Source organism: Dreissena polymorpha, chromosome 9, assembly GCF_020536995.1.
Source record: "Dreissena polymorpha isolate Duluth1 chromosome 9, UMN_Dpol_1.0, whole genome shotgun sequence".
Taxonomy (NCBI): domain Eukaryota; kingdom Metazoa; phylum Mollusca; class Bivalvia; order Myida; family Dreissenidae; genus Dreissena; species Dreissena polymorpha.
The window spans coordinates 74,563,948-74,588,081 of record NC_068363.1 but is presented as its reverse complement, the minus strand read 5'-3'; the positions used below and the strand labels follow the sequence as shown (position 1 = coordinate 74,588,081).

The 24,134-nt window shown below is 36.5% G+C and overlaps 1 protein-coding gene across 7 annotated transcripts in view; it reads left to right on the top strand.

Annotated features, from left to right (window-relative positions):
* The window catches only part of LOC127844679 (protein MTSS 2-like), a 100,771-nt gene extending 78,848 nt beyond the window's left edge, over positions 1-21,923 (top strand). For 3 of the 7 annotated variants that reach the window (XM_052375093.1, XM_052375092.1, XM_052375090.1), the window contains 8 exons: positions 980-1,108; positions 6,029-6,157; positions 9,719-10,172; positions 10,761-10,882; positions 13,645-13,743; positions 16,106-16,283; positions 18,320-18,445; positions 20,597-21,923. In XM_052375093.1, coding sequence (XP_052231053.1) covers positions 980-1,108; positions 6,029-6,157; positions 9,719-10,172; positions 10,761-10,882; positions 13,645-13,743; positions 16,106-16,283; positions 18,320-18,445; positions 20,597-21,543 — 2,184 coding nt within the window. In that variant the 3' untranslated portion in view covers positions 21,544-21,923. The remainder of the gene's footprint in view (positions 1-979; positions 1,109-6,028; positions 6,158-9,718; positions 10,173-10,760; positions 10,883-13,644; positions 13,744-16,105; positions 16,284-18,319; positions 18,446-20,596) is intronic. The other 4 variants (XM_052375091.1, XM_052375097.1, XM_052375094.1 and 1 more) reach the window with 4 other exon arrangements.
* Positions 21,924-24,134: the final 2,211 nt, after the last annotated feature.

The window sequence follows — 24,134 nt, the reverse complement described above, 5'->3', positions numbered from 1 at the left end:
TTAGAAAAGGACTTGTACGTTCATCATGTTCATCATTGATCTTGAGAGAATAGTTATATGTATCATTTATCACTGGATAATAGTTATACAGAAACCCTTGATGTTAATTCCTTATTAATTAATATCATAAGCTTTAAACCTAACACAAACCTTAGCCATTCCAATCAGCATCATAACCATATCTTGCTAAGCATAATATTCTCCTTAAAAACTGTATTATTGTTTCATGTACCTTATCCAGAAATGTATAAAAAACATGTTCTGATTACCAATATCTTTTACATTATGTTTATATTATTTGTCCATTATGTAAGAAGCTGACAGAAGCTGCTAGGCAGTTGGCTCCACGCCATTGTTCTTAACACATGTATATAGGTAGCTGTTAATATAGCAGCCTGGTGATGATGATGATGATGATGATGATGATGATGATGATGATGATGATGATGATGATGATGATGATGATGATGATGATGATGATGATGATGGCCTACAGAGACCATACAATACCTTTTCCAGGGAAAAACCAGTACTTGATGTATTTGGGGAAGATTTTGAAATCACATCCTTTGTATGTTGGAACCAGGGACCTCCTATTCTCAGTGGAAATATTTGTTAACATTCAAACTTTCCATAGTGCAGTGTAGCTAATGTAACCTTTAGACCAATCTTGTTCCTTACTGCCATGTAAATAAAGTTGCTGAATGTTACACAAATTGAAATCTACAAACATTTGGTGTAGCCTATTTGACCTTTTGACTAATTTTGTTGACTCTGCAAATTGAATTAATTGTTTAATGTTACAAAAAATGGATCCACATGTTTTGTGTAGCCTTTTTGACCTTTTAACATTTCATACCAGAAACCTCCCTTGCATTTCCTTTATATTCAAGATGGTACGATCTGCGCTACATTGCCTGTGGCACTATGACCTTTTGCCTTCTAGACTATTTTACATTTTGACCCCTTGTTGTTGCAGACCCCGCCCAGTTCCCCCAGCTCTCTGGGATCCAGGAAGTCGAGCATGTGCAGCATCAACAGCCTCGCCAGCTCCAGTAGCGGGTCCGCGCAGTCCCACAGTCCATGCCATAACAAGAACATACAACAGGTAAGCAAATTACGCAGGCCTGTAATTTTGACCCATAATTCAGAACCATAATTCAAAGTGTAATTCGTACAGATCATTTAGACCCTTTTTTCAGACGCATACATGTAATTCAGACGCATATTTCAGACCCAGATTTCATGCACATAATTGAGACCAAATTTTCGACCTTTAATTCAGACTCACAATTCAGATCTGGTATTCAGACACATAATTAATGTGGTACAACTGTCTAAGCTCTTTGGTTTTAGGAGTTCATAAAGTTTTAGTGCCATCTATCTCAGCTTTTGGGTCCATGGTGGAGTAAAAGAGATTTTGTTAATGACATATTTTACATTTGAGATTAGATCAATTTAAGAAAATGTAAGGACAAAAATGATAGTATGATGTACATATTAACCCGTTGCATGCTGGGAAATTTGTCGTCTGCTAAATTGTCGTCTGCTGAAGTTCTAAAATTAGCATTTTCTTCGATTTTTTTCAAAGAATACTATCAGAATAGCAAACAGTTTGGATCCTGATGAGACGCCACATTCTGTGGCGTCTCGTCTGGATCCAAACTGTTTGCAAAGGCCTTTAAAATTCGGTTCCCGCACTGAAAGGGTTAAAGGTAAGATTTGAAAGCGGTGTAACATAAGTTTTTAGTAAATAACGTTCACAGATTCTGTTTTGCATTTTATTTGATTAAAATTTAGCTTGCAGCAACTCTTTGTCAGTAAATGTTACCTTCACTGCTCATATCTGAACATTTGTTTCTTGTTTCTTGAGAACTATGCTCAAATAGTCAAGGAACTTGTGAGTAACCGATAGTAACCTCTAGGGTCAGCCTGGTACAGTGGCATGCTTGTTTAACCTGGTGAATGTGTCACAATGTACCAAACCACTGCCTACGCATTTAAGTGTTTTATTTCACCAGACATTGATGTTATTTACTATTTATAATTATTTACTTTTTTTCTTGACACAAGGCACATATTGATCAATAGATAGGACTGTTGAGTTATTATTGCTTTATTTTACTGAAGCAAAAACTTAAATTATTATTGAACTTTTCTTTAATTTGATTTTTTTCTAAACTTGTGTGTCATAGTGTTATACTGTTATAATAAATTGTGACTATTTTTTTTCTTCCCGGATCGAATGATTGGGGGGTATATTGTTTTTGGCCTGTCTGTCATGGTATGTGTGTGTTTGTCCCAAATCATTAACAAAAACTTTAACCTTGGTCATAACTTTTGCAATATTGAAGATAGCAACTTGATATTTGGCATGCATGTGTATCTCATGGATCTGCACATTTTGAGTGGTGAAAGGTCAAGGTCATCCTTCAAGGTCAAAGGTCATATATATGGCTTCAAAGCGGAGCAGTAGGGGGCATTGTGTTTCTGATAAACACATCTCTTGTTAAGTTAATGAATTAATTAATATTAATTGTTATTCACACAAAAATATGCATTTATTAATCAACTTTGCATTCCTGTAATTCAATGACTATATAAAGCTTCCTTTTCACCCTGTGTATGGAATACAGTACTTGCTTTCAGTTTATATCTGCATTACAGAGACACCTTTTAATGGTAGTGGTGGTAGTTGTTGTGGAAAAGAACCATTTTGTGCATGTTTCTTTCACAATTGTATTTTAGAATGTTCACATAAATCTAAGTCTAAGTTACATGATGCTTGCCCACCCTAAATAATTAGCAACCTATTTTGTGAAAGTTTAGTTTAGTTTAGATTCAATCCCCACTTTATATGTCAAAAATATCGAGGACCAAATGCAGTTTGTTGCCTCACCTTATTTATGCATTTCTTTATGAGCCTTGTTTTGGGAACATTGGGAATATGCATGTATGCATTCTGGTAAAGCGTCATCCCAGATAAACTTGTGTGGAATTTTTCATTAAAGTGAAGTCTATTATAATTGAAAATCCAGTTTAGGTCTAAAGTGTAAGTCCTGATTAGCCTGTTCAGACTACATAGGCTAATCTGGTACCACACTTTACACACATGCATTTAGTCCCTGTACAGACTACACAGGCTAATCTGGGACCACACTTTACACACATGCATTTAGTCCCTGTACAGACTACACAGGCTAATCTGGTACCACACTTTACACACATGCATTTAGTCCCTGTACAGACTACACAGGCTAATCTGGTACCACACTTTACACACATGCATTTAGTCCCTGTACAGACTACACAGGCTAATCTGGTACCACACTTTACACACATGCATTTAGTCCCTGTACAGACTACACAGGCTAATCTGGTACCACACTTTACACACATGCATTTAGTCCCTGTACAGACTTCACAGGCTAATCTGGGACCACACTTTACACACATGCATTTAGTCCCTGTACAGACTACACAGGCTAATCTGGGACCACACTTTACACACATGCATTTAGTCCCTGTACAGACTACACAGGCTAATCTGGTACCACACTTTACACACATGCATTTAGTCCCTGTACAGACTACACAGGCTAATCTGGTACCACACTTTACACACATGCATTTAGTCCCTGTACAGACTACACAGGCTTATCTGGGACCACACTTTACACACATGCATTTAGTCCCTGTACAGACTACACAGGCTAATCTGGGACCACACTTTACACACATGCATTTAGTCCCTGTACAGACTACACAGGCTAATCTGGTACCACACTTTACACACATGCATTTAGTCCCTGTACAGACTACACAGGCTAATCTGGGACCACACTTTACACACATGCATTTAGTCCCTGTACAGACTACACAGGCTAATCTGGGACCACACTTTACACACATGCATTTAGTCCCTGTACAGACTACACAGGCTAATCTGGGACCACACTTTACACACATGCATTTAGTCCCTGTACAGACTACACAGGCTAATCTGGGACCACACTTTACACACCTGCATTTAGTCCCTGTACAGACTACACAGGCTAATCTGGGACCACACTTTACACACATGCATTTAGTCCCTGTACAGACTACACAGGCTAATCTGGGACCACACTTTACACACATGCATTTAGTCCCTGTACAGACTACACAGGCTAATCTGGGACCACACTTTACACACCTGCATTTAGTCCCTGTACAGACTACACAGGCTAATCTGGGACCACACTTTACACACATGCATTTAGTCCCTGTACAGACTACACAGGCTAATCTGGGACCACACTTTACACACATGCATTTAGTCCCTGTACAGACTACACAGGCTAATCTGGGACCACACTTTACACACATGCATTTAGTCCCTGTACAGACTACACAGGCTAATCTGGGACCACACTTTACACACATGCATTTAGTCCCTGTACAGACTACACAGGCTAATCTGGGACCACACTTTACACACATGCATTTAGTCCCTGTACAGACTACACAGGCTAATCTGGGACCACACTTTACACACATGCATTTAGTCCCTGTACAGACTACACAGGCTAATCTGGGACCACACTTTACACACATGCATTTAGTCCCTGTACAGACTACACAGGCTAATCTGGTACCACACTTTATGCACATGCATTAAGCCCAGTTTTCCCAGGACGTGTCTCATTCTATAATCTGTATATTACACAGAAAAAGACTGTAAAGGTTCTAATTGGTTGAAGACAATTGTATATGTGCTTCTTTAACAAGCTTTTGTAGATTTTAATAGCAATCTAATTTTAGTCATTGTTATTTAAGCACAGATATTGTAATTTATTGTGAGAAGAATATTTTATTTGTTTCGAAAATGTAAACTATTATGAAGTTTGTTGTTTGGTTGCAATTTAACACAAACTAATTATTGACCATTAAATTCATTTGGGTTTCGATTTCTGCTTTTAATGACCAAGCTAATAACACAAATTTGCGGACAGGCCATACTATGCATGCAACATCAATCTTATTTCATTGTCATTGTTAGTTAAAACTGTCATTTTTCACCTACTTGATTTTTTTTTCAACATTGGATGTGAAATGAAGTGCACCCTTTAAATAAAGAGGTTTTAGTTGTTTGCCATCAGAGAATTATGCCCTGGAGATCTGTTTTATCATAATTATATATTTCTTCCCTTTTTTGAGAATATTATATACAATTCTTGAATAGAGTACTTTTGTACAAATAGTTATTGTTTATTCTTAAAATATGCAAACTTGTCTAAAGAAAGGTAGTAAAATTATTTCTACAAACATTTCCTCCTTCATCTGATTCACATAGAGCAGTTTATATGAGGTTAATTGACTGCTGTAATATGACTGAAATGCTACTGTCTATGGTGAAAACTCTAAATAAACTAGCAAAACTAAACTAATTTACTGTTATAAAAGATTAGACGTCTAGCATTGATTTATTGACCAGTAGAGATGTGGAAAACACCAATGAGTGTAGTGTGCATGTTGCTCTGAATCATCACTGAATTACATCTACCACTTCTATAGCTATGATCCAGGCAATGAGATCTTGCTTAAGTGAGGCCAACAATAAAAAAATATTTGTTTGCCATTTCCTACCAGCCTAAAAAATATACCTTACATTAACATTTTTTTTTTAGGCTTTATTTATTTCAGTCCTTGATCTTTGGGTATCAATTAACTATATCAGCTAGACATCTGCTTAAAGAAGGTCACAAATATAAAAAAATTCTTGTGTGTTGTTTTTGTGTCTTTCAAAACTGTTATAAGCTTGTTTGTTTGCCAAAACAGAAATACCTACATTCCAACTCATGTCCCCAACCCACCCCCTGGGGTAGGCAATACCAAACAAACACATATTTAAGCATGACTTAAGCCAGTTTAGGTAAGGAATTGTAAACAAACAAATATTACAGTTTGGCCAAAGCTGGGTAATGGAATGTCAAGCAAACAAATATTTAGGCTTGGCCTTAGCCAGCTGTTCTATGCCCTTTTGCAGCACCACACACAATTGCTAGGGTCCGGCGTACGGTTGACAAGCGTGTCGTCCCAGGACTCGGGTTTCACGTCACAAGACACGCTTTTCCTGCGCCCCACCACCCCCTCCTCACTTAGCCTTCATACGCAGGTAAAGGTCATGTAGCGTTCATCAGAGCCTTGTTATGGGAAAATTGGGCTTAATGCATGTGTTTAAAGTGGCAGTCCGCACAGGCATATTAGGAACAACACTTTGCGCTTGAGATGGTTTCTTGCATAGCAGATGCTTCTTGTAATTGAAAATACCATAAATGCTGAAAGTGTTTTCCCTGATTAGCCTGCGCAGATAGCACAGGCTAATCTCGGACAACACTTTGCGCACATGCATAAGCCCTGGTTACCCAGAACAAGGATCATCATGTAAACTTTCCCCCTCCATCATTGATGGTGGGGTATACTGGTTTGCTAATTTCGTTTGTTTGGTTGATTTTGTGTTGTTGTCTGCATATACATTTTATTGTTGAGCATTTGTTTTGTCCAACCATCTTTTAATTGTGTGATGGCCACTTTTAATTGTGTGATGACCAGTAAATTAATTTTTTGCTAAAAAAAGGAGTTAAATGAAATCACTTAATTAAGTGGCTGTGTCTGTATAGTATTATCAAATCTTTATAAAAATTCATGACAATCTTTCTTTTAATAATATCCTGGTAGAGATCAGTAAACAGGGAAAGCACCTAATGAATTGATTTGTTATTCACCAAATCATAACCAAACAATTTAAAATATTTGAGGTGATATATATAGCTTTCATACGAATTTGATTATTCACCATTACTAAGAAATTTCAGAGTTATTATCCCTTATATTATGGAAAACTTACCTTTTAAACAGTTTATATTACCTTTGTTTCAAAGCTTTCATCATATCTTTACCAAAATTGATAAGTTAACTTGAAAATTTGTTGTCTTAGAGGGGGGTATTCTGTTATTAAAACAACTCTTGTACATTTCATGTCTAGGTAATTTCATACAAATAATAGTTTTTTGTAGCTACGTGTTCAGCAAGTTAATAATCTTTACCCTTTCAAAGTAAATATGGACAACATAGCTGGAAGGCATGAAATGATTTGCCATTTAAGAAATTACACTAATTATGTTTACAAGTCATTGGAGTCATTATTCATTTGAGTGTCAAGGTCATTGTATTAAATTTCATCATTTGTAAGAAACTGATGTGTTATTTTGATCTTAAGATAAATTCTGGGAACAATTTCCATTGAAATGATTGACCAACTTAATGCGAAAATGGGCCTTATGCCATATGTAGCCAGTGTAGATCCAAACCAGCCTGCGCAACCAAGTCAGGTCAGGACCTACGCTATCTTCTGTAAAGTCAATGAAGGTTTTGTGCTCTCAAAAGTGGGCATAATAGCTCTTGACAATACTGCGCAGGCTTATATATGTTACCTTTCATCCCTGATATCATATCAAAGTCATTACAATATTGATGCTTAGACATATATCATGTTCACTGCTTTGCATTTTGTCTTGCATATAACTTCACTTCAGAGTGCATGTTTTACCTTAAAGGCATGACATGTTATATTACCAAACATATTTATTCAAGTTTTTCCCCAACACCAATCCATTTCTTGTTAACAATTTCATCCATGAGGCAAAGAGTGTTTTTTCTGCTTGTGTCTCAAGTTTGTGAGGTTATCATATTTATGAAGTTGTCAACAATGTGTTAAAAGTCTAACATAATATGCAGCTTCCTTAAGCCATGATTACAATATTTTTATGTCCCCCAGTTTATAATGGGGGACATATTGTTTTTGCCCTGTCTGTTGGTTTGTTTGCGTCAAACTTTAACTCTTTATGTATAGTTTTACTTGAATAATTGAGCCTAGTGCTAGCAAAATTGGGTTTAATGCATGTTTATACAGTGTTGTCCCAGATTGTTCATTCTGCACAAGCTAATCATGGACAACACTTTCTGCCTAATAGCCTGTTCATTCTGCACAGGCTAATCAGGGACAACACTTTCTGCCTATTAGCCTGTTAATTCTTCACAGGCTAATCAGGGACAACACTTTCTGCCTATTAGCTTGTTCATTCTGCACAGGCTAATCAGGGACAACACTTTCTGCCTATTAGCCTGTTAATTCTTCACAGGCTAATTAGGGACAACACTTTCTGCCTATTAGCTTGTTCATTCTGCACAGGCTAATCAGGGACAACACTTTCTGCCTATTAGCCTGTTAATTCTTCACAGGATAATCAGGGACAACACTTTCTGCCTATTAGCTTGTTCATTCTGCACAGGCTAATCAGGGACAACACTTTCTGCCTATAAGCCTGTTAATTCTTCACAGACAGGCTAATCAGGGACAACACTTTCTGCCTATTAGCTTGTTCATTCTGCACAGGCTAATCATGGACAACACTTTCTGCCTAATAGCCTGTTCATTCTGCACAGGCTAATCAGGGACAACACTTTCTGCCTATTAGCCTGTTAATTCTTCACAGGTTAATCAGGGACAACACTTTCTGCCTATTAGCTTGTTCATTCTGCACAGGCTAATCAGGGACAACACTTTCTGCCTGTTCATTCTGCACAGGCTAATCAGGGACAACACTTTCTGCCTGTTCATTCTGCACAGGCTAATGAGGGACAACTCTTTATGCCTGTTCATTCTGCACAGGCTAATGAGGGACAACACTTTCTGCCTGTTCATTCTGCACAGGCTAATCAGGGACAACACTTTCTGCCTGTTCATTCTGCACAGGCTAATCAGGGACAACATTTGCCTGTTCATTCTGCTCAATCAGGGACAACACTTTCTGCCTGTTCATTCTGCTCAAGCAGGGACAACACTTGCCTGTTCATTCTGCTCAATCAGGGACAACACTTTCTGCCTGTTCATTCTGCTCAAGCAGGGACAACACTTGCCTGTTCATTCTGCTCATGCAGGGACAACACTTTCTGCCTGTTCATTCTGCTCAAGCAGGGACAACACTTGCCTGTTCATTCTGCTCAAGCAGTGACAACACTTTCTGCCTGTTCATTCTGCTCAAGCAGGGACAACACTTGCCTGTTCATTCTGCTCAAGCAGGGACAACACTTGCCTGTTCATTCTGCTCAAGCAGGGACAACACTTGCCTGTTCATTCTGCTCAAGCAGGGACAACACTTGCCTGTTCATTCTGCTCAAGCAGGGACAACACTTGCCTGTTCATTCTGCTCAAGCAGGGACAACACTTGCCTGTTCATTCTGCTCAAGCAGGGACAACACTTGCCTGTTCATTCTGCTCAAGCAGGGACAACACTTGCCTGTTCATTCTGTTCAAGCAGGGACAACACTTGCCTGTTCATTCTTTTCAAGCAGGGACAACACTTTCTGCTTTTATTATATTTGTAGTGTAAAGGAAGTCTCTTCTTAGCGGAAAAACAGTTCATGCAGAAAGTGTCGTCCCTGCCGAATTAAGCCCCATTTTTGCAGAATGAGGCTCAATTATATTTGGTATGGTGGCTGATTTAGTAAGGATTTTAAATGGATCAGCTTGGTTGTAACCCCAGATTTGAAGTGAAGTGACAATGGTGGAGTTTCACCAGAAGGGACCATATTGCTTAGCAATCTCTTGTTTAATCTAGCACATGCCCATTGTTAGAAGTCTGAATGATGTTAATTAAGCTGTTGGTTTTTACAGCAGACAGTTGAGGCAAGCCAAGATGTGGACACTCCCGAAATAGACTCCACCCCTTCGACACCGTCAGAGAACTACCCCAACACTCCCTCTGCGACCTCAACGTGGACAAACTGGCCAAACGCTCCAAACACTAGCGTCAAAACTGAGAACGGTCGTCCTCACACGATTTCTTCAGCATATGAGAAATCTCACACCAGACCGGCGTTGTCGTCGCAGCTGTTCGAGCCACCTCCACAACAGGGGTCGCTCCAGAATCAGTCACAGAGCGAAGGTCAGATCGAAGGTCAAGGTCAAGCTGAGCAGAGGTTGTTGAAGCGTGACAGGCCGCACAGCACTATGACGATGCCGTATACACGGCCTGCTGCCCAGATCAATAAAATGCAGCCTGTTCTCCCGCCACTCGGGCCGAAGCCGAAATCGCGAGCTGTGGCTCCACCGAGAGTACCCTCTATAGGTTTGTTGCTTATAAGACATCGTTCTTATTTAGCACTTAGATACGTATTTTGACGCATTTGTAGTCCCATAAAAAGTTAAATTTAATTAAAGACCTTTATTACTAAATTCAAGTTTTAAAGGTTTCATTTCCAACCCTTAGATACTGATGAACAGCAAACCGCATACAGCCTAAAAAGACTGCGAGTTACTTGCAGGGTGTTCTGGTTTAATGCTTGTCGCATTAAGCCATTTTCTATTTGCTTGTGAGTGGGATTTGGTTGTCAGATGCCTTTATAAATCAAGGCTTATTCAGCATTTCTCCAATCTAGAAATGGCTCCTAAAAGCTAATTTGGCTGAAGAATTTTTTATTTTGGCTCAAACTCTTTCTTTATGAAACCCCATACAATGGTAATAAATTTAAGTATATAGAAGAATATCATACCACAAGATTATGATAATAATATTAACAAGTTAAAAAAAGTATTATGGGTCTGTAATATTTAGTAATAATTGCCATGTGGAATATCCAATAACAGCTTGAAAGAAGCCCCCAAAAGCTCTTCAGTCTTGTCTGTCTCGGATTAATTTTACTATTTCAACCTTCAGGAGAGCAACCAGTCTACGCCAACTTGAATGAGTTAGCTGCTGCACAATTGACTGGGGCCGACACAGACAAAACGCCAACAGGTCGCGAACCCCCAAACATTGGCGGCTCCACTGCACCAAAGGTATTGATTCATGTGAAAAAACATGTTTGAACCAGGGCTTAAGAGTGTTAGGGAGTTTTACCTAGTTAAAAAAGTAAAATTCCTGCTTTAATCAGAAAATATATAATTTGATAGACTATGTTTTATATTTGCCTGAAGAACTATTGCAACCCAACCAATGAGTAAAGTTTTATCACTTTAACTGCCTGAAAATTGGGTTTTGCGGCGGGATTTTTTTTACAGCATTTTGGCAAATAATTATACGAATATTAACATTATGCTGGCATTGATCATTATTGTAAAGTGTTTGTTTGTGTTTATGTTTGTTTTAAAATGATTCATTTTATTTAAATTAACATAGAATATAGTCCTACTTTACCTTTTATATGCAAGCAACACAAAACATTTTACACGAAACAACAAATGTTATTAACTGATGCATGCAACACACACTTAAAGTCTTTAGTTTTACATGTAATATTTCCCAAATATCTTCTGGAACACAAACACAAATGATGAAACCAAATTGAAGTTAACACATAAACAAATGAAATATTTGTTTTCCTTTTAGAGTTCCATTACATAAGTGATGACTGTTTTAATTGTTGAAAAAAATTATGTTGATTTTTAAATATTTGGACAAATATTTGTTTTTGGACATATTGTTGACTCCTGGTTTTTATACTTTCTTCAGTGATATTGTTGGAAATATTACATGCATTTTAATATTGTATATGGTGTTCACAAAGTAATATTAATTTATCGATGATGTTGACTAAACAGCCATATTATTTCAGTTCCTGAAATGTTTGATTTAAGAGTTGTTTATTACATGTGACCAGGGCATATTAATGTTTATCTCCAAGGGGGAATGAGTCATGTTTGTGTGTGGAATACCTTTCCATTATGGCATTATACATATATTTTTTTTAACTTTCTTTAAATAAGAAATATTTCACTGGTGTCATTTAAAAAAAATGAAAAGCTTTTATAATGTTGTTTAACTGAAAAAAGTGACATTTTATTTTTATTTTTTTGTCAGGGGAAATTTTGTTTAATTTGGAGTGGAGGATATTATATGTATGACATAACATCTTGCACGGGTTACACAGTCTTGTAAATATCATGAATTCAAAAAATGTCTTTGTTGCCTTTTGACATTTGTTTTTAATTTAGTAACATTGCCAATGGTGCATTTATGAACACCATTTATGAGCGTTCAATTTGTTTTTATCTAAACCTACTGATTGCATGAATTGTTTGTTGTTATGAAATATGTAATAGTTCTGCTGTAAGATTCCATTAATTACATTCCTCCATCACAAAATTTAAACAACAAAATGATCAAAATATTTGAATGACCCATCAACCAGAGTAAGCTGAACTGAAAGAGTTTTAATGTTGTTTTTTATGTCCCCCACCACTATAGTGGGGGACATATTGTTTTTGCCCTGTCTGTTGGTTTGTGTTTTGTTAACTTTAACATTTGCAATAACTTTTGTAATATTGAAGATAGCAACTTGATATTTGGCATGCATGTGTATCTCATGGAGCTGCACATTTAGAGTGGTGAAAAGTCAAGGTCATCCTTCAAGGTCAAAGGACAAATATATAGCTTCAAAGCGGTGCAGAAGGGGACATAGTGTTTCTGACAAACACATTTCTTGTTTGTCATTGAATCTAAAGTACTTAAAATTATATATTTTTTCTAATAAAGTCACTAGGTTAACTTTAACCCTTTGCATGCTGGGAAATTTGTCGTCTGCTAAAATGTCGTCTGCTGAATTTCTAAAATTAGCATTTTCTTCGATTTTTTTTTTCAAAGAATACTATCAGAATAGCAAACAGTCTGGATCCTGATGAGACGCCACGTTCTGTGGCGTCTCATCTGGATCCAAACTGTTTGCAAAGGCCTTTAAAATTCGGCTCCAGCCTAAAAGGGTTAAGGAAAAGCTTGTGAACACTCAAAGAGGTCTAATTTACTGCTCAATCATCACAACACTTGCTCGGATAATTTGTCTAATGATATCTTGGATGCGTTCTAAAGTGGTTCAAAATAGTTCAGTTTCTTCTGATTTCAGGTGAGAGAACTTTAGTTAAACACGATCTGTGTCAAATTTTTGGCCGTTATTAACATTGGGGCTGTCAATCAGAACTATTGCTTATTTCATCACCTAAGGGCAAAACTCAAAGAATCCTTACTCAATATTAGAACTCAGCTGGGAGAGGTATATTGGAGTAACTCTGTAGGTGGGTTGGTTTGTTGCCATAAAAATGTTTTAAAAGTTTGTGAAGCTAAGTTCGTCCATGGTTCTCCATCGATTAAATTGAAACTTAGAACATACTATCACCAAAAAGTGTGAATGTGCAAGATACTTTTCATGCCTTTTGATCAACTATTTTCTGAATTATGTGCCCCTGAACTCAGTCATTTCTATGACAGAAGCATACAGTGTTATATGCTCGTGAAGCAAACTACTTCCACATTTTGCAAAGGATTACATTGGACCTTCAAATATATCATTATCATAAAGTTAAGACACGCAATTAAGTTTTTAAATTCCAGTGACCATCAAATTACTGAGTTATTTTATCTTGACAATTGAACATGGCTTACTAAACACTGTGGGTGTATTTGTCAGGTTTTTGGTGACACTCTAGTTATTGAATTCGAGATATTGAGTTATTGCCCTTAGGTGTGATTGCCTATAGTGTGAAAATAGTGCTAAATCCTCACCGCCTGTCCTTTGGCTTTTTTTCTGCGACTCTTGCCACCATCCCAGCTGTGCGGAGACATAGACTTGAATGCAGCAATACGAGACCTTGACAATTATACGGCTGCACTGCACGGTGATTTCACACCTGGCGACCGAAAATCTAAGGCAAGCATATGAAAAACACTGCTTATTCCTTCTTTTCTGATGTTTTTAGATGTCCTTAAATGTGTATATGGAAATCAATATATCTTATTTTGTTAAATTAGCTACTAAATTAAAGATTTTGATTTTACTATACATTTTGTTGGTTTTTTTAAATTATTTTTTATTCTAAATAATTAGTTTTTAATAAAGTAAATATTATTTTTTTTCCCATGTCTCTTTTGAAGGTCGTGTAATAACAATATAATATTCCATCTTTATTACTGTCTAATTTTCTTGTGAATTTTTTTATTTGAATGGTCATCAAATCAACATTGTACAAACTAAACCATTTGCTTAGTCAGTTGAATCATCAAACATTTCCTAAAAACAAATTTAACAAGATTTCAGATACACATATGTACGAGTCATGGACTAATATTTAACTTAATTTTTTGCAATGTTCTTAACTAGAATGATTTTCAATTAAATCATGCATGCATTTTAACAACCGTGATTCTAAGTTGTGCAAGTTTTTATTTTTGGTTAAATATTTAGTTTTTGCATGGATTGTATTGTTTTTATTATTCAAGTTTGTTCGAATGTAGTACAGCAAACATTCAGCCATGTAGATGTTGTACATCAGTACCATTTCACCCATCTGTTGCTGGTATCGCGAAAGATCAAAATAATTTTTGACACCTATTCGATATAAGCTAAGAGACTTTTGCAAACAATGTACAAGATTTTTCAAATATTTCACAATTTAACCAACAGTTGTTGAACAAAACTTTTTATTCTTAAGTTAGTTTTTTAGCTCTACTTGCCGAAGGCCTGAAGAGCTTATGTCATGGCGTGGCTTCCGTCGTTTGTCCGTGCGTGCGTTAGACTTTTTCTTGTTTACGCGATAAAGTCCACAGTTATCATCCGATTCTTTTCAATCTTGTTCAGTGTCTTTATATTAATGAGGACTCGAACCCTATTGAAAATGGGTTACATCAGAGTAAAACGTCCAGAATTATCTCCCCTTGAATTTGAGAAAATTGTGAAATAAGGCTTGTTTACGCAATTAAGTTCACAGTTTTCATCCAATCATTTCCCAACTTGCACAGTGTCTTTATCTGAATGATGAGTCAAACCCTATTGAAAATTAGCAATATCGGAGTTATAAGTCCAGAATTATCTCCCCTTGAATTGAGAAAAAAAAGAAAATCTTTAACATTTTGTCACAACTTTTGCAATATTGAAGATAGCAACTTCATATTTGGCATGCATGTGTATCTCATGGAGCTGCACATTTTGAGTGGTGAAAGGTAAAGGTCAAGGTCATCCTTTAAGGTCAAATGTCAAAAAATAATAATTCAAAGCGGCGCAGAAGGGGACATGGTGTTTCCGACAAACTTATTTCTTGTTTGATAACATATAAAGTTCTATCCTTTTGAAACTTCAACGGATGTTTTATATCATCAAGGGCCAGAACCGCATCAAGAGTGAAGAAAATTTGTCCAACTTATTGTTGAAAAGGAGCCATTTGAAGTTTAAATTTTACGTTTCTTTTTGTTTATGCGATAAATTTCCCATTTTGGGTCTGTTTATTTAAAACTTACTCAGATTGTTCATACTATCAAGGGCTTGAGCCCTATTGATTCCAGCCAGTAGAGCGATTCAGGCCCTCATGGGCCTCTTGTTTATTTTCACAGACATGAGGTCGATTTTATTAGTGCCTCACTCTGATGGAACTGGGCTTAATGCATGTAAGCCATGCTCAGTAAATAAGTGGTTTAATGCATGTGCATATAGTGTCGTCCCAGATTAGCCTGTGCAGTTTGCACAGGTTAATCAGGGACGACACTATCCGCTTTAATGATATTTTTCGTTTCAGGAAAGTCTCTTCTTAGCAAAAATTAAGTTGAGGCGGAAAGTGTTGTCCCAGATCTTACGCTTAGAGCACACCCCATTTGTGTAAAGTGTTGTCCTGGTTAGCCTCTGCACTTAGCACAGGCTTATCAGGGATTGCACTCTCTGCCTAAACTGGAGTTTTGCTAAGTAGGCTCTTGAATGAAAATTCCATTAAAGAGGAAAGTGTTGTCCCTGATTAGCGTATGTGGAGTGGACATGCTAGTCTGGGACCACACTTGACCCAAATGCATGAAGCCCTTTTTCACAGAGCTAGGCTTTTTTTGACAGTCTATTACAGTTCAGAGACTTCTATTTTTCTGCCACAAACATTCATGCCCATTGAAAAGAACAGAATTTAAAACTTAAATCTAGGAAGAAATTCCTAACTCAATTTGATTTTCTGTGTGACTACAAATGCGCCAAAGTGCATATCCAAGGGTCAAAGGGATCAGGGACTAATATTTTTCTGTCACAAACATTTGCGTAGATTGAACAGAACTCACTGGAGCTAGCGGCAGCCATCAAAGAGCTTGAGGCCAACACTGCGGCCCTCGAGAGCATGTACCCAGAGACGCAGGCTAGCCAGTCTTCTCTTCATGCTTCAAGTGGGTATGGAACAATGAACAGCACACCTGCGTCATCGGAAGACCCATTGGCCACTGGAGGTAAGATTGTGCGGGTTACATTGTCAATTTGTGTGCATAACCCAGTTCTGTATTCATCTGTGTAGTTGATTTCAGTCATAGTTTAAGGCACTGAACCCAAAAACTTCTTTAAAAAAAGTATGCAGACATTGCCACAAAGGGACCTCTTTCCAACCACAAACAAATATATCATTTTTATTTTTTAATTTGTACAATTTGTAATAATTAAATTAAGGCTTGTTCACATGTTATTTGAATGCCTGTTGTTTGACCAATTTCAAATCATTGTTGTTTTTGAGTTTATGAAAACAATTTCTGCAAAGCTTAGCCCTTTGCATGCTGGGAAATTTGTCGTCTGCTAAAATGTCTTCTGCTGAATCTCTAAAATTAGCATTTTCTTCGATTTTTTTCAAAGAACACTATCAGAATAGCAAACAGTTTGGATCCTGATGAGACGCCACGTTCTGTGGCGTCTCATCTGGATCCAAACTGTTTGCAAAGGCCTTCAGAATGGGTCAGGGTAAACTTTCCCCACACCTGAATGTGATTGCATTTTGCAGAATGTCATGATGCATGTTTATATTGTAACTTCTGTGATACGATGCATCATGTAAAGTATTTTCCTGTAAATGACAGGCAAAGGAACAGCTGCCCAAGCGTTTGCTTGAGTAAAGAGATTTTTCAAATATTTTTAAGACTGATCATCCTTTTCAAATTTCAAAGGGATTTTAAATACTTTATCAATTCTGTTCTTATTTTTCCTTTCGCCATCTTCTTCTTTACTATCAACTTAGAATGACAAAATAATTGATCTGAGCGCTGAGAAAACTGGGTGTAATTTCTGTCGGCAAAGTGTCAAACTAGACAATATTCAACGCCAGTGCATTGTTATCTTTCTGTGTTGTCTCACTGCCAGGTTTTTCTGTGTAGAAAGATTGCTTTAATGTTTGTCCCTGTGCATGGAATTGAGAAATGAGTTGGTATTCACAAAACTCATAAATAATATATAAAGTTTCCATTTTAGATCAAATTTCTATCATGTAAAGAACACAGTCTTTACCTACAACAGATAAAGTAATATTTTATTAAGTATAACATTATAATTTTGTGCAAGTTAAAATATTATTATATGTGAAAAATCAGAAAAAAACCTGAGATAAAGTTATTTTTATTTATTTCAATATTTTAGTTATTATGCCAACCTTAGAAGAAGAGGGGGTATATTGTTTTGCACATGTCGGTCCGTCCGTATGTCTGTCCGTCCGTACACCAGATGGTTTCTGGATGATAACTCAAGAACGCTTAGGCCTAGGATTATGAAACTTCATAGGTACATTGATCATGACTCGCAGATGACCCCTATTGATTTTCAGGTCACTAGGTCAAGGGTCAAGGTCACGGTGACCGGAAATAGTAAAATGATTTCCAGATGATAACTCAACAACGCTTATGCCTAGGATCATGAAACTTCATAGGTACATTGATCATGACTCGCAGATGACCCCTATTGATTTTCAGGTCACTAGGTCAAAGGTCAAGGTCATGGTGACTCTAAATAGTAAAATGGTTTCCGGATGATAACTCAAGAACGCTTATGCCTAGGGTCATGAAACTTCATAGGTACATTGATCATGACTCGCAGATGACCCCTATTGATTTTCAGGTCACTAGGTCAAAGGTCAAGGTCACATTGCCAAAAAACGTATTCACACAATGGCTGCCACTACAACTGACAGCCCATATGGGGGGCATGCATGTTTTACAAACAGCCCTTGTTTTTAGAAATTTCAATAAGCCAATCAGAGATACATGAGTTATTTTTAGACATTTCAATGAATGATTTATTTTTAAACATTTCAATAAACCAACCAGAGAGTTAAGTTATTTTTTCAAGGTCAATAAGCCACTCAGAGAGATAAGTTTTTTTAAAAAGTTCAATAAGCCAACCACAGATTTAAATAATTTTTAGAAACTTTGTTTTCAGGAGAATTATGATTACCACTCATGCTGTGTCTGTTGGCGGCCACCCTGCATGTTGTGCGTTCGTTTTTTTGCAGATTTTGTCGACACCGGACAGAGTGACTATCTCGCCCAGGAGCAGGGAAAATATAACACCATACCAAGAAACAGTCCCGTAATGAGGGCTGCATTCCAGTTTAAACGGCCTGCATCCACTATTATAGGCATGTTGTACTATTTTTTGTCTCGCTTTGAACGGCCTGCATCCTCTTTTTAGGAATGTTGTATTCTTTTTGTCCATGTGTTCGCTATCATAGGCATGTGTAGTCCTTGTGTTCTTATGGCCATTGGCGATTTATAACAGGGGTGAAAGGGTGTAAACAATGAGTCATTCTTGTTTTATAAAAATTAAAAACGTTTTATCTTTACCTATAAACTCCAGTTATTTGTTATGTGAGAGTTAATAGACTTGGGTTTTGGAAAAAGGATTTTTGAAAACTTTTGGAAAAATATGAATTTGAAAAGATTTTAAAATATGAATTAATTGTAGAAAATTGTTTGACTTTTAAAACATAATGAAAATTCTGGGTTTAAAATAAAAGTGAACTTTAAAAATTAAATGCCAAAAATCTTTATTTAGTAAATAATTTTACAATAAAATAGTGCACATTTCAATTATTTTAGTTGTGTGTACAGAGTGGCTGAAAATGAAGCATGGTGGTGTATAATTTATATTTATGATGGATTTTACACTTGTGTATAATTGTGGTTATTAATTTCAAATAAAGCACACTGCTGTTATAAAAAAGTCAGAAAGTCAGAAAAATATCAAGGATACAGTTTAAGAAATGAATTTAGGTGGGAGACATAAAAGAGATTGATCATGGAAATATAAAAAGTGGTGGAAATATCTTGGGAAAATCAGGGAAATTGTATAAATCAAGGAAACAGGGAGTTATACGAGGGGTTTCCAGTGGCCAGGATACTGACATTTCCTTTCTGATTTAACCCTTTCCCACTCGGGAGCAAAGTGAAAAAGGCAATGTACAAACAGCATTTAACCAGAACAGCCTGCAAGTAACTTGCAGTCTGTTCAGGTTTTATGCTGTTTGCTGCTCATCAGTATCGAAGGGAAATGGAAATAAAGCAGTTAAACTTGAAAATAGTAAGAAAGGTCTTAAATTAAGTTTAACTTTTTATGGGACTTCAAATACGTCTTAATGGGTATCTAAGTGGTAAAGGGCTAATTGCTGTTTCCTTTTGTCTCTTTTGTGTACTTAACTGTTAAGTAGAGCAGTGCATGCATGCATCTCAGTGTGAATTGTAGTCTTGTTAAAGTTTAGTTGTAACAATTTTTGTAATAGTTAACAAATTATTTCACTATATAAGTAATGTTGAGAAATTTCCCATTATCATCATTGATCAAATAAATTGTTTGTTAGAACAACATACTAAAAAATGGCATGTTCTTTAAACAAGCATCTATTTAAAATGTGGTGACATTATTGGAATACGTGTGGTAGGTAGCAGGGTAGATGTTTGGTAGTGTGGAATCCAGGATGATGGCGTCCGCTCTATATGTCACACAGTTTTAATCAGATCATCATTCATCTGTTTGATAATGTTTGTTGACATAATAATATCTAAGCCAAGTAGGATAAACAACCAGATGCCGTAAAACACATTTTGATGTATGGTCATTGATTAATAAAACAGTTGGCAAAATTAATCTTGTCTGCCCTCAAACTTCAATATTTTGAAATTGATCATCAAACTTGGTGACAATGTTTGTGGGAAGCATAACTGACATAAAGTTCGGTTACCAGTCTGATGGCTTGAAGCGCTTCTGATTAATGTCCATGGAACCAAGACCATTAAACAGGACAATTTTGTGACAAGTTGGAACTCATGTGTAAGCCTCCATGTAAAAGAGTTGCAAAATAAGTAACACCCTTGTTAAAACATAACCTACTGAAAACCAAAGACTTGGGTCTAATACAACAAAACATGTACATGTAATCATATGATAGTAACCTTAACTTTAAAGAATGTCTTAAAGAAAGTTTATAAATTTGTTTCATGAACATTCTGTTAAACTCGTAACCAAGTAAAGCTCTGAAGATATAGGACACATTTGATAACAAAGTTACTGTATAAATAAGAACATATATTCTTATCGTTTGCATAAATAATTTTGTGATAATTATGTCTGTTGTCAACTAAAACAACAACTCATTTGAATGAAAAGTTTATGCCCTTGTGGTTCACTTCTTTTGCTCGTAATGTTTGTTTAACAGAATATAAAATCACCCATGCAACCATTTAAATCAGTTCATTTATACCAGAAAATAATCAAACATTTTCAAATTTTACAGGAATGCCATCTTCAGCGTTGAGCCGTCGCAGTTCAATGAACACGGCTAAACCCCCACCCCCTATAAGACGAACCTCCTCCATCACCCAGGCCCCGAATCCCACAGTGTTGCAGAAATTTCGAAACTCTCCCCCGCGGCAACTCAACAACCAGCCTCCCAGTGAAAACCATAGCAACAGGGCGATGCCAGTGGGTGGTAATCCAAACGGGGCTCCTACCCAACATAATCATCGCAGGAGTTTGAGTGCCAGTGGTGGCTCCGAACCAGAGCACGCTTACGCAGAGTTGACTGAAATTCAGGCGAGTATAAGGGCGCGACAGCAACAACAACAGCAACAAGGGCAGTATCCGAGTGAAGGTCAAGGTCATGGTATCCAGGGTCAGGGCGGGTATGGGGTCATGTCAGCTCCTGTTACGCCCCAGTATGCTCAACCAGTAACAGTGCCAGGGCAGAACCCCATGAACAGTGCCGTTGTGAACAGTTTGAACGCCAGGTTCTCGGGTATGAGTACCGGACAGCCGGCAGGGCAAGTGGGTCAGATGGGCCAACAGTCACAGTACCAGTCTAGTTCTAACCCTGCTAGTGTTAGTGTTAATAGTCAGACAAAGTACCAACAAGCACCCAGTCAGAACTCAACGAAAATTGGTGGGGGTGGCCTTGTTGATTTTCCTGATCTGCCCCCGCCGCCTTCGGAAGATGAACTCAAGCAAATGGAACAAATTTACAGTGTGCCAAAACAGAGCTATCCGCAGGCTCAGTCGTATAATGCGGAGGTTTTGAACACTAGTAACTCTGTGCAAATGCGTAATCCAGCGTCCCAGTATCAGGCCACACCGATCGTTAATCCAGGGGGAGGGGTGGACATGCGTCAATCTTTGATATCAGAACTGAAAGCTGGAAATAGGTTAAGGAAAATGTCTAACAGTGAAGGGGGAGCTAATTGCTGATGTTACCATTGTGCTGTGTTTAAAAAAGTGTTGCCATAGTATTGTAATTGCTTGTACAGAGAAAAAATGGCACCTTCTTATGTTTTGATTTCGGCTTCATTACTGCTTAAGGAGTGTTTGACAGTAAAAGAAATGTTACAGCAATGCTTCTGTTATAACTTGCACATTTTTCAACAATGTACAAGAAAATGAAAAAGGTATCTTTGTGTGTAGAATTCCTGCATTAGTTTATGGTGCAGAAATTTACATCATGATAACAATTAAGTCCACAGAATTGGTCAGTTTTTGTAAGAAATATCCTTAGTTTTTTTCAAAGATTGTAGAATGTCTTTATTAAATAACTTACAAGTGTTGAAATAAACAACACATTAGACTTGGGAAGCATGGTCATATATATATGCCGGCATAATATTGTGCCTTTCAGTTAATTTCTTCCTGTAAGATTCTTGTGTGGTATGGTTGACATTGTCTTTTATGGATTTTCTGAAAGGAATTTTTAGTTAAATGTCTATGTGATAAATAACATGTTGTATATTTGAATGTAAATAGCTAATTCACTGTGTGAATATTTTTATTATCCTCAATATTTTATTATTACATTGTTTAACATGTATGATAGATTGAATTTCCATCTTTTCAGGGCCTGTTTTCACCTACCAATTTTTAGACTTAAGCCTAAACATACGGGATTTTCTTTAGATTGTTTTTATCTGAGTATAATACAGGTAGATATGACATGGAATTTAACACCTCTTACTACACAATTCTCAATTTAGAAAGTTATTTTACTACGCAAACACCATTTGTAGCCTACATATACATGTATTCCTAGCTGAACATATTTGTCTTGGTTCTGAGACTTCTTTAGTCTAAGAGTGGGCGGGTCAATACGGGCCTGGTGGACTGTTCATAAATCATATTTCATTGAAATCCATCTGGAATATTTTTTGTTTTCATTTGAATAATGTCTATTTAACTTAATTTTCAAGATCAAGTTTTACTGATTTTATTGAGATTTTATTTTAATTCTTTTAGTTGTGTTTGTAGTTTGGTTTGTTCGTCAATATACATACCAAGTCTTCGAATGATCTATTGTATTCATTTAACCAAACTTAGTTTCAATCACTCTTTTAATCACCCATTTAATGTATTCTCTATTCAAACATAGCTTTGACCAATCATGGAAAGTACTCCGGTATCTTTGAAAGTAGTGGTAACTGTCTACACACTTCAATACTTATTATGCTGTCTTAGCCACAGGTGTTGGGCGTGTGGGTAAACTCGCTGAAACACTATCAGTATGTCATAAAACAAAAAATTTCATCACTTTGACCAAAAAAATATTTGTGCTATATTATATCAGATAGTGCTGCAACAATATACCGATATATCGGTATTTATCGCAATACGCAATCCGCATATTGTATTGCGATTCGATTTCCATCATACCGGTACGAAAATTCTCCAAAAATTCATCCACATTACGTCCAGAAAAGCCACCCGAAATAATGATATCAAGGTTAACAAAGCAAATCGGTGATTAGTAAAAATTAAGTGTTACATAAAAATAGCATTCTAAAAAGTATATGATACGAAGCAGCGTTGTTACATGGGAGTCCGCAAGATCTGCTTTTGCATGTCATACTGTTACATTTAAGATGAAGCTCATGGAAATACTAAAAAAAAAAATTTAATTAGAAAAATATAAATTGATGTTATTATAAACAGAAGTAATAACGATCAAAAAATGTTTTCGTTACGCCATTCTGATAAGTTACACGACCGGCTTTTAAACATCCACAATTATCTTTCGGGATATTATTCTTCTTGTCGGCTTTTAGAATAGTTCAGAGTTGCAGACGAAATGATTGCCGAGTTTGACTTTATAGACTTTATAGTTTAGATTAAACAGTAATGACTTGGTCATGTTGTACATGTAGCATATTTATAATTAATTAATGTTAATGTCCCAGAGATTTATTGTATAAACTATCCAGCATACAGTACACAATTGCACAACATTTTTAATATTTAATGAAAATATATCCATTCGACAAAATGAAAATACTAATTTTTCATAACAAAATGCTCTGTAAAGCCAAAAAAGAGTTAAATGTGTAAATAAAGCATTTTGTAAAAAAAGGCTAGAATTGCAATATGATATAACAAGAACTTAACACACATTACAAAGGTTATGTTCATGTAATTTAGTTTGTTTTGGCCATTAACTGGCCAGTTATAATTCTGGTTCAAGTTGGCAATATATTGCAATATGGGCTTTTGAGCTGACAATATATTGCAATACGGTTTATGGCGTATTGTTGCAGCACTAATATCAGAATTAGTTTTTTAGGTCAAAAAGTGATAAAAGGTTTTTTTATGACATATTGATAATGTTTCAATGAATTGGCCCCACGCCCAACACCTTTGGTAATGGCATTTTATAATTGCTGTTTTAGGCACAAGCCTGGTCAGGCTACATGGTTAGAAATTGCAATTGCATGAATCGGTTTTAAATAGCCAGAACAATAAGAACAAAACTAATAATTCTGTAACAATTGTCGCTATTTATGCGTTGTTAAAACAAATTT